Raw genomic sequence first — 12,235 nt, forward strand, 5'->3', positions numbered from 1 at the left:
AATCGAGTGACCATATCCAGATCGCAAAACAGAATGAAAAAGTGCTATCTGACCATTAGGCTATTTCCTTTCTAGGCTAAACAAAGCTTTGTGCTTCACTCCTGTGGTAATATTCACGCGAAACAGCATTCACATACAAAACACTGGGTTAGTAAAATAACGAAGTTATTTTTTTTTTAAAAGTAGAAAATAGTATTTATGTAAAGAGATATATTAAAATAAAAAGAACTCAACTCTTAAGTGGAAGGAACCTATTTTTCCCCCTCACGTGCAACCTAGCGGATGAGTCATTATTTGGGTTAGTAAAAATAACGAAATGATGGTTTTAAGAGAATAGTATATATGTAAAGATATACAGTAGGCCTATATTATCTACCTATTTACCTAATTCCGGTTCTTCAAAGCTTACGAATTCAGTGTATTTTCGTTTTGTCATCTTAATTTGGTAATTATTTAAGTGAAAAATATTTAGTGTAGGCCAATATATTTTATTAATTTTATTTATATTTTATCTGATCTATAGATCTATAGGCTGTTTGCACGGTAAAATAAAATACATTTTGGCTGCTGTCTGTAGATTCCTTCATGCACAACTCGTATTCTCTCGGATGTTTCATATGCAAATGTTTTAACAGCGGCTGTTGTTTAGGGTCCTTGTCATCACGAGACAAATCGGCATTGCAAATTGAACGCGTAGCTCGACTTGAATCGCCTTCTTTTGACTTAAAGTATACTGCCACGTTTTCTGTTCATGAGTTCCACTTTCAACAGCGGCGTCATTACGTTCGACCAGCGGGGCGCGCATAGTGCAAGCCTAGGGTCCCAGTCAAAAAGCCCAATATTCGGCCGAATCCGAACCCGAACCCTGGATTCGGTGCATCCCTAGTTGAAGGACTATCCATTTGCGTACAGAGTCATTTGAACTATGCCCGTTGATCGCGCCTCTTGCAGTCTGATTGGTTGAAGGACTATCCATTTGCGTACAGAGTCATTTGAACTATGCCCGTTGATCGCGCCTCTTGCAGTCTGATTGGTTGAAGGACTATCCAATTGCGTACAGAGTCATTTGAACTATGCCCGTTGATCACGCCTCTTGTGGTCTGATTGGTGGAAGGACTATCCAATTGCGTACAGAGTCATTTGAACTATGCCCGTTGATCACGCCTCTTGTGGTCTGATTGGTGGAAGGACTATCCAATCGCGTACAGAGTAATTTGAACTATGCCCGTTGATCACGCCTCTTGTGGTCTGATTGGTGGAAAGACGATCCAATTGCGTACAGAATCATTTGAACTATGCCCTTTGATCACGCCTCTTGTGGTCTGATTGGTTGAAGGACTATCCAATTGCGTACAGAGTCATTTGAACTATGCCTGTTGATCACGCCTCTTGTGGTCTGATTGGTGGAAGGACTATCCAATTATGTACAGAGTCATTTGAACTATGCCCGTTGATCATGCCTCTTGTGGTCTGATTGGTGGTAGGACTATCCAATTAGGTACAGAGTCATTTGAACTATGCCCGTTGATCACACCTCTTGTGGTCTGATTGGTGGAAGGACTATCCAATCGCGTACAGAGTCATTTGAACTGTGCCTTTGATCACGCCTCTTGTGGTCTGATTGGTGGAAGGACTATCCAATCGCGTACAGAGTCATTTGAACTATGCCCGTTGATCACGCCTCTTGTGGTCTGATTGGTGGAAGGACTATCCAATCGTGTACAGAGTCATTTGAACTATGCCCGTTGATCACGCCTCTTGTGGTCTGATTGGTGGAAGGACTATCCAATCGCGTACAGAGTCATTTGAACTGTGCCGTTGATCGCGCCTCTTGTGGTCTGATTGGTTGAAGGACTATCCAATTATGTACAGAGTCATTTGAACTATGCCCACTGATCGCGCCTCTTGTGGTCTGATGGGTTTAAGGACTATCCAATTACGTACAGACGGAAGGCAAGAACTTGTTGAATAAAGTAGTTTTTTTGCGCACAAAAACTATTCTCATCGCTTCATAAAATGATTGTAGAACCACTGTAGTGAGATGGACTTTTTAACCATGTCTTTAGTGCCTTTTATGGGTCTTGAGAAATGAAATGTTATTGCTGCCAATGGAGGCCTTTCTGAGCCATCGGATTTCAACTAAAATATCTTCATTTGTGTTCCGAAGATGAACGGAGGTCTTACAGGTGTCGAACGGCATGAGGGTGAGGAATTAATGACAGAATTTTCATTTTTGGCTGAACTAATGTCATGCAGTTATGGTACTCACCCACTGACATGACACTGATCCAAACCTAAGATTGTGTTAGCTTTCAAAAAGCAAGTTTTTTATGAAAGCTGAGAGATTTCTGTCCCTTCACATTTACCACCTGACTGCTGCAGATTCATTTCGGCGTTGATAGTCTTGACATAGAAACGCATAAATCACTTCACTTCACTTCACGGGTTGTTGTCTCGTAAAAACAGACATGGCGTGAGCGCAGCATAAGCTCATTGCTTTATCCCTTTAGCTTTATTGTCCATGTTGAATTATGGAACTATTTTAGCTTGTAAGAAACAAGTATTTACCCTATTGAGTGCCTCTAGATAGACGGCATGAGCTCCCTCTAGCACACACTGGTTCTTCAGCACCCGCAGAGACACGCCCACCGTGTCAGGATCCGCTACGGAGCTGCCATGTTCTCTTAAACTCCTGTCTGTGCTCACAGTAAGAGTCAGAAATCATGTAGGCATATTCCATTGATGGACTAAAAGGACAGTCAGTGGACAGACACTCTACCTGGGTTGAGAAGAACTAAACTCGCTCTGAGTCCCTCCAACTGAACTTCAGGAACGAAGTTATGTGCCTTCAGAGCGATCAGGATCTGCCCGAGAACCAGCGCCCCTTCATCTAGACCGGCCCTCCTGGAGTAATACAAAATTATGATTCCAGTTGCATACGTCATATATAAAACTGTCACCGATCAGAGGTGTGCTTACCCTCCCTGAAAGAGTGTGTGAAGTAGTTGGCAGGCACTTTCACACACGTCACTGGAGCTTGCGTGTTTCCGCATCAGATCCACAATGTTGAAATGGATGCCGAGTGAAAGTAGCAGAGCTCTCATCCTACCTAAAGCCACAAAAACACAAACTAAGCCATTTCTGAGAGTGCAGATCTTAAAGTGATATTAGGCACCAAGTGAACATTTTGTCCTCAAAGTTGATGTGTTAGAAGCAGGAAAAATGGGCAAGCATAAGGATCTTAAAATAAACCTGCTGCTATCTGTCATTAATGTTAATCAAACAACTAAAGAAAAATAGAAAAATCACACTGAATAATTTTTGTAGCTTTAACAAGGATTAACCTATATTTAATGTACAACCCCAAATCAGAAAAAGTTGGGACAGTATGGAAAACGCAAAAAAAAAAAAAGAAGTGATTTCTAAATTTACTTTGACTTGTATTTCATTGCAGACAATATGAACACAAAATATTTCATGTTTTGTCTGGTCAACTTCATGTCATTTGTAAATATGCATCCTTTCCTGTCATTCAGACCTGCAACACAACAAAAGTTGGGACAGTAAAACATTTACCACTTTGTAATGTTGCCATTCCTTTTCACAACACTTAAAAGACGTTTAGGGACTGAAGACACCAAGTGATGAAGTGTTTCAGGTGTAATTTTGTCCCATTCTTCCTGCAAACAAGTCTTAAGGTGGGCAACAGTACGGGGTCTTAGTTGTCGCATTTTGCGCTTCAAAATGCGCCACACATTCTCTATTGGAGACAGGTCGGGACTGCAGGCAGGCCAGTCAAGTACCCGTACCCTCTTCCTCCGCAGCCAGGTTTTGCATTGTCTTGTTGAAAAATGCATGGACGTCCCTGGAAAAGATGTCTTCTTGAAGGCAGCATATTATGCTCCAAAATCTCTATGTACTTTTCAGCATTAATGGTGCCTTCACAGAAGTGCAAGTTACCTTTGCCAAGGGCACTGACACAACCCCATACCATGACAGACCCTGGCTTTTGGACTTGTTGCTGGTAACAGTCTGGATGATCCTTTTCTTTGGTCCGGAGCACACGGCGTCCATTCCTCCCAAAAAATACCTCAAATACTGATTAATCTGACCACAGTACACGTTTCCACTGTGTGATGGTCCATCCCAGACGCCTCCGAGCCCAGAGAAGTCGGCAGCGCTTCTGGACACTGTTAACATAGGGCTTCCTTTTGGCACAGTACAGTTTTAAGTTTGTGGATGTAACTACGTATTGTGGTACTTGACAAAGGTTTGCCAAAGTAGTCCTGAGCCCATGTGGTGATATCGCTTATAGATGAATGACGATTCTTGATGCAGTGCCGCCTGAGGGATCGGAGATCACGGTTGTTCAGCTTAGGCTTGCGCCCTTGTCCTCTACGCACTGAAATTCCTCCAGATTCCTTGAATCTTTTAATTATGTTATGCACTGTTGAATGTGAAATATCCAAATATCTTCCTATCTTTCTTTAAGGAACATTGTTTTTAAACATTTCAATAATTTTCTCACGTATTTGTTGGCAAACTGGCGATCCTCGGCCCATCTTTGCTCCTAAAGGATTAGACCTTTCTTGGATGCTGCTTTTGTACCAAATCATAATTACAATCACCTGTTGACATCACCTGTTTCAAATCACATCATTATTTAACCATTATACCTCATTACTAGCCCTAAATTGCTCCTGTCCCAACTTTTTTTTAAATGTATTGCAGGTCTGAATGACAGGAAAAGATGCATATTTACAAATGACAGTTGACCAGACAAAACATGAAATATTTTGTGTTCATATTGTCTGCAATGAAATACAAGTCAAAGTAAATTTAGAAATCACTTCTTTTTTCTTTTTTTTGCGTTTTCCATACTGTCCCAACTTTTTCTGATTTGGGGTTGTATAATTTAAGCAGTCAAGACTGAAGTGTGTGATAACTTTATTCAATTTCTGTATATTTCCTGCCTGTTAGACCTGCCTGAAAATCTTGAAGCCCTGTTTACAAGGTTACATGGGTCAAAAACAAGGAAAACAATGACTTTTTGTGCAATTTGGCAGGGCAAGTAAAAATCTGGGCCAATAGAAAGAAATGGGCCCTGATATATTGAAGGGCGGGTAAATATGACATTTATTATAATGGGTTTATGTGAAGAATTTTTTAAGCTCACTTAAATTAAAAGGTATATTTTTTTTAAAGCAAAAAACAAATGTGATGTCCGCACACTGATATAAATGCTCCAATCTATTGCAACGTTTCGACCAACAGGTCTTCGGCAGGCACGAACTTGCATACAAGCACTTGCATACAAGTGTCCCACAAAACATAAATAAATAAATACAATTAGAATATTAAAATAAATATTAGAATACATACACATACACATATACATATACATATACATTATATATATATATATATATATATATATATATATATACATATACATTATATATATATATATATATATATATATATATATATATATATATATATATATATATATATATATATATATATATATATATATATATATATATATATATATATATATATATATATATATATATATATATATATATATATATATATATATATATATATATATACATACATACATACATACATACATATATATATATATATATATATATATATATATATATATATATATATATATATATATATATATATATATATATATATATATACACACATACACAAAATGAATTAATAAAAAAATAAAATAAAAAAATAAAAACAATATAAAATAAAATAAAATAAATTATTAATAAAAAAAAGTATATATACATTATATAACTGTTTACAGTTATATTTCTACTTTTAAATGTAAGTTTGCTGGTCGCACCACCTGACATTTCAAACTCAATTCAAATCTACAAGGCATTAAAATGGACACCTATACAAATGTTTGACCATATGCTCAAGGTTATACATACATTTTTTAAATCAAAGACACATTTTTATAATAACAACACATTTTCAAAGTTTTCCAGGGATCACACCACCTGACATGATAAATTCAATCAACCTCATCTTTACTCAAAAATGTCAAATGATCTAATATTCATGGGTGACTAATATTGTTACTGCATGTCCTCTGGGGTCTTCTGTGTGATGTCATATGCGGTCACATGGTTTTCTTAAAGGAACATGGCATAAATTGGCATTTTTATGTCAGTCGCTCTCCCTGACATGTGGAGAAGTACATTTTTCAGTCAAATTTTTTTAATAGTAATAGAATAGTTTTGAAATGGGACTGATACACTATTTCCCCTCATTTATAAGGAATTTTACGTAAAATCAAGGCAAACTATTTGATTAATAATTTTGCTGAGAAAATGAACCTTCTTATTGCAGTTTTGTTTTCTGCTTGTACGTTCGGACGGTCGCACCACCTGACATTTTTGGTCTTTCAAACGCCACAACTCAAAAAGTCGATTGAATATCAAAAAATTGAAAAGGGTTTCTTATAAAGGAAATATTGAAGATCAATTTGATATATGACACGTGTTTATTAAAATTCTTTTGAGGAAAATAATGAATTCGGACAAAAAAAATACATGTCATGTCATTGACCCACTTCTTTTTCACAGGGATCTGAGAAAAAATATTTTGTGTAACATTGGCCAATTACTTATTTATATACTAGTTCTGTACGGAAAGTATGTACATAGGAAATTTTATGGACAAGCAGGGGAGAGTAATCGAAAAAATGACCAATTGGATTCAAACTTGTTGACCAGTGTTGGAACAGTTACGTCAAAAAAAGTATAACTACTATTTATAACATTTAGAGAATGGCAGAGAATTACTTCTCATAAGATTGTGGGCGGGACTAATCAAAAAGCACACACACACATCAGAAATCATACAATATCGGACACCTTTAGCAAACTATTTTAGTTAGACCACAGTACTATAATAATTTGGTATCCACTGATTCTAATCTCGCATAGTATAAAGGATGGATAGCATGTGAAATGCAAAATAATCCAGTTAATGTTAGAGATAATACGTTTTAAGTCGGGTTGAAACTATCATTTCCTGCCGCATACTCACTGTGGTGCTGTGTTAGTGTGCGTAGTGTACAGGAAGCCGCTTGGAAAACCCCCCCACTGGACGAATGCAAAAGCATGGCAGCCATGATGAGCGTGTGAAGAGGAGGCCTGTGGGACGGAGAAACACATCACAACCTGAGCTCATTAACATAGGACTGCCTACATTTACATATCATCACCTATTGGGTTTTCAGCAGCTTGACTTGGGCTAACTACACTCGTATGCAGAGGTTAGCCAATCGTAACCCCTATACATATAGAAATATAATAACTTTTGTTATTATTGTGTCAAAATGCAGGAATAAAACAATTAAAAAGTACCTGGAGCAAAAAATGATCTGTATGATGATCATATTGCTTGTAAAACAATAATATTGGTCTCAACGAATGCTAACCTTCCTTCCAGTTCCACATGGTTGGACGTGCAGTGGAGCAGGAAGCTGTTTAAGGCCCAGCATGCAGCTTCCTGATTGGACAACGAGATAGAAAGTTACGTATCATCTCAATATTTTGGTTTTACTAAAGTGGATAAGATCTTTTCCGCATTGCAGGCTAAAGCGTGTCACCTGTACTGTGGCGTCTTCAGCGTGTCTCTCTAAAGCCGTGTAACAGGCCTCTCTCCACACCAGCATCTCCTCCGCTTGGCCGGCTTCTTTCTTTACCAGAACCTTCCGCTCCACCTCGTCCTCCTCCTTCCACTCTTTATCCAGCCCTTCATTCTGTACAATACACTCCACTGAGGAAAAAGAGGGGGAAAATTAGGATGGAGCCATAAACATCAAACATCATGAAAATCAAAAAATAATAATATTATTATTATTCACCGATCAGGCAGAACATTATGACCGGTGAAGTGAATAACACTGATTATCTCTTCATCACCTGTTAGTGGGTGGGATATATTAGGCAGCAAGTGAACATTTTGTCCTCAGAGTTGATGTGTTAGAAGCAGGAAAAAATGGGCAAGCGTAAGGATTTGAGCGAGTTTGACAAGGGCCAAATTGTGATGGCTAGACGACTGGGTCAGAGCATCTCCAAAACTGCAGCTCTTGTGGGGTGTTCCTGGTCTGCAGTGGTCAGTCTCTATCAAAAGTGCTCCAAGGAAGGACCAGTGGAGAACCGGCCACAGGGTCATGGGCGGCCGAGGCTCATTGATGCACGTGGGGAGCGAAGGCTGGCCCGTGTGGTCCGATCAAACAGACGAGCTACTGGAGCTCAAACTGCTCAAGAAGGTAATGCTGGTTCTGATAGAAAGGTGTCAGAATACACAGAGCATCTCTTACCTGGGGAACACATGGCACCAGGTGCACTATGGGAAGCCGGCAAGCCGGCGGAGGCAGTGTGATACGCTTTCACTGCATGATTTAGTCTAAGCTATATTTATATAATTTCATATAGTTAATAAAAAACACACAGAGTGCAGTTTTTCTCCAGATATCAGCATGATAACAAACGGGATATTGATTTGATACAAGTTTACTAAACACAAAGTGTTAAGTGACTTACATTTCAGCCACCATATTGCCAGTTTTTGCTCTATTTCGCCAACGAAAATAGTTCAAAACAAAGCCACATGACTGTAATTGCGTCTCTGAGCAACACACAGAGGTTTTTCCGAATCAATTGAATCAATGATTCAGTGACTCACACATTAAGGCTGCGTCTGAAAACCTAGGCAGTGAATCGTTGCCTCGCTGCCTTATCAGACAATGGCTTGTAAGGCAGCTTTTGAGCATGAAGGCACCTCACGAAACTGATTTCGGACAGACGACTTAGGCTGTGTAACCGTTTAATGATCTACAGCAAAATAGCGAGAGCTTTGGTGAGACCTAAACACATATTTAATTACTACAGTAGTAATTTCTCGCGTGAAATGACATCAGAAGGGGAAAATATTGGTAAAAAACTTTCACACAAACTGACCAGCAAATGCAACTTCGGACGCCATCTTTTTTTCCCAGCTCAACTGTCACAGAAAGGAAAGCACAGGATTGTGGGATATCAAAGGCAGCGAAGGATACAAATATGCTGCCTTCCAAAATCAATCAGATGAAGGTCTCTCAGGAGACTGGAAGTGAACCGAACATTAGATTCAGACGTGCCTTGATGCCTTCCTGATGAACTGTCTGATATTGTGATTTTCAAATATGTGTGAGTGAATGTGTGTTAGTTGATCTATAATGCGCGATGGGCGCCTCCATGTTAGTTTGCACCGCAATTCAGAGAATCGGATCTGTCGGATTTACATCACCTAAATTCCTCCACGTCTCAAGAAATACATGAAAGTGAGTGACCGCTGAACTGGGAGTAGAGTAAAGAATAGAGTAGACTATAGAGTTAACTATATAATGTGTATCTGATATGAATAAAACACGTAGTCAAATTATAACTGTCTGAAAGGATTGTTATTGCCGCGTCCATAGACATCAGTGTGTATTTTTGCTAGTACTTTTTGCTAGTGCATTTAAGGGCGTTTTCACACCTGAAAGTCCGCACCAAGGTCCGAATCGAAGTTCATGTTTTGATACATTTTATACATTCGGTTAGTTTTGGTTTGGTTTCACATTGCAATTATGTGAGCGCACTAAAGCACTTTACATGACACACTTGCGTCCACTCGTCATCATCTGTGTGGGCGGCATCTGGACATTGATTGGTTTGTAAACGGACGTGCGTCTGACATCAGCGTCTTTGACAAGAATGAATGAACAGACGCATATCATTGCCACTATTGAACAGTGCGCATTGCTTGACTATTTTCTTTTCGTTACGTTTAAAAGGACATTTCAAGCTTTATATACACATATTTCTCATGTTTGTGAGGCAAGTAGCTGCTGAGTTTCGGTTTATTTGAGACCCGCTCCAGTTCATGTGCAAAGCATGTGATCGCTCCCGCGATTATTGTCTGCTTTAGACTATTTGCTTCTTATTTATTAAATCCAGGCAATTATCTGATTAAACGTTGATTAAAATTAAGACACAATTTATACGAAACGAAATTCACATTAAAGAAAGGCTTTCTAAGCAAAATCATAAAAAATGTATTTCAAAATCATTTCTGACCTTCTGTCTTCTGACATATTGCGCATCTTTTCACTTTTCATAATCAATCTAGCCTAGATTGAATTTAAAAATAACATTATAATATTTAAACATAAACAGGAACTTCCTGTAAATGGTCTGAAAGTCCGAACCATACAGAAAATGCTTTCACACTAGAAACGAACCGAACCTTTGTTCAGTTTGATCCGGACCGAGACTGCCTCTTTTCGTCGGACCAAATTACGTCTGTTTGGTCCGGACAGTGGTCTGGGGGAAGTTTCACACCTGTCATTTTGATTGTCATTCGGACCGAACTGAAAAGTCCAAACAAGGTAGGTGTGAAAACGCCCTAAATGTCTGAAACCTAAAATAAACATGATGTGGTTGAAAACACTGAATCGTTGTGATATGTGACGAGCGCTGAGCGCGTCTGTCTCTGGCTCGCCGGCCAAAGCGCGAAAGCATGTTTGAATTTAAGTGGCACCGAAATGAGGTACCGAAATTTGCGTTCTGATTCGGTCCGGTTACATACCGGTCATATAGGTACCAGTGTCATATTGGCACCGGGTTTCGGTACCCAACCACATTTCAAGCAGGAAGGCATCAAGGCACGTCTGAATCTAATGTTAGCTTCACTTCCTGTCTCCTGAGAGACCTTCATCTGATTGATTTTTGAAGGCAGCATATTTGTATCCTTCGCTGCCTTTGATATCCCACAATCCTGTGCTTTCCATTCTGTGACAGTTGAGCTGGGAAAAAAAGATGGCGTCCGAAGTTGCATTTGCTGGTCAGTTTGTGTGTAAATGTCCGTTTTTGACCAACATTTTCCACTTCTAATGTCATTTCTAGCGAGAAATTACTAATGTAGTACTTCAATTTGTGTTTAGTTCTCACCAAAGCTCTCGCTATTTTGCTGTAGATCATTAAACGGTTACACTGCCTGTCCAAAATTAGTTTTGTGAAGCCATTGTCTGATAAGGCAGCGAGGCAACGAGTCACTGGCTAGGTTTTCGGACGCAGCCACTGACTTGCTTCCACCTACGGGTGGTTTGAATTTCACATTGAACGGATCTTTTCATGTTTTAAATCATTTCAAATATCAATATTCAACGTTTTATGTTTTAAACATCAAAACATTATTGTTCATTTGTCACATCGGAGCTCATTTATCCGTCTGTGTAAATGATCTAAATGCCACTTCAGATCCACGTCTGTGTTTCCTCTGCATTGCAAAGATGAATTTTGTTGATACTGATTTAATTTGATTGGTAACAGCCCTATTGTGTCTTATTATTGTAATAAAATTGTTTTCAATTTATGAAATTGACACAAAAGATGATGCATGCATATAATTAGGTTTAAAAAATAAATGTATAAAAGGTAAAAATGCCCTTAAAAGGTAAAAAATCAATTTAAATGTTTTGGAAAAGATGATTCTGTCACTGCTGTGAACTGACCACCACACAGAATATGAAGAGTATTATGGGTCAGCTGACCACGACAGTCTTTAACCTGCCAAGGTACCAACACAATAAAACACTCAGCAAAATATTGTCTAATTATCGTTATAAAATATTGAGATATCATTTTTTGTCAATATCGCACACCCCTACTAACAACAAGAGACACAGAAAATCACTCACTGCTCTTGACTGCTTGAGCCCTGCTAGAGCAGCTCTAAATATTCACTGTGTTATTAAATTAAACATAAAAATATGAACAGTGAAAGTAACAGTTGCTCCTTCAATGCATTTTAACAGACCTAATTAGGCATAATGATAAGTAAAGGAAATATCTATTTGCTAAGCCAACTAATTTAATTCATATTCTTTTTGTTTCTCTGCCCAATATAAAAAAAAAAAATGAAAATGCAATGAAAATACAAGTATCGTTATCAGACTTAAAAACAGAAACAGTGGTATTGGTGCATCCCTATCGGTCTACTCTATACCCTCCTGTTTTCCCAGGCAAAACATTTCCAACATCAGCAAAATACCTTTTTGGGTTCGTTTGTGGCATCATTTAAATTTCATGTAAATGAGGACCCAGTCAACAGTTAATCATGTCCAAAATCCCCAAAATGTATGTACAAACAGTCTGACAAA

The 12,235-nt window shown here is 38.5% G+C and overlaps 1 protein-coding gene across 1 annotated transcript in view; it reads right to left on the reverse strand.

The window, feature by feature from the left end:
* The window catches only part of lrrk2 (leucine-rich repeat kinase 2), a 97,759-nt gene that overhangs the window by 55,956 nt on the left and 29,568 nt on the right, over window positions 1-12,235 (reverse strand). Inside the window, exons 9-14 of the mRNA XM_079808751.1 lie at window positions 7,655-7,824; window positions 7,484-7,554; window positions 7,090-7,196; window positions 2,980-3,109; window positions 2,780-2,904; window positions 2,569-2,696 (exon numbers count right to left, since the gene is read on the reverse strand). Coding sequence (XP_079664877.1) covers window positions 2,569-2,696; window positions 2,780-2,904; window positions 2,980-3,109; window positions 7,090-7,196; window positions 7,484-7,554; window positions 7,655-7,824 — 731 coding nt within the window. The remainder of the gene's footprint in view (window positions 1-2,568; window positions 2,697-2,779; window positions 2,905-2,979; window positions 3,110-7,089; window positions 7,197-7,483; window positions 7,555-7,654; window positions 7,825-12,235) is intronic.

Source organism: Gobio gobio, assembly GCF_949357685.1.
Source record: "Gobio gobio genome assembly, chromosome: 25".
NCBI classification, from domain to species: domain Eukaryota; kingdom Metazoa; phylum Chordata; class Actinopteri; order Cypriniformes; family Gobionidae; genus Gobio; species Gobio gobio.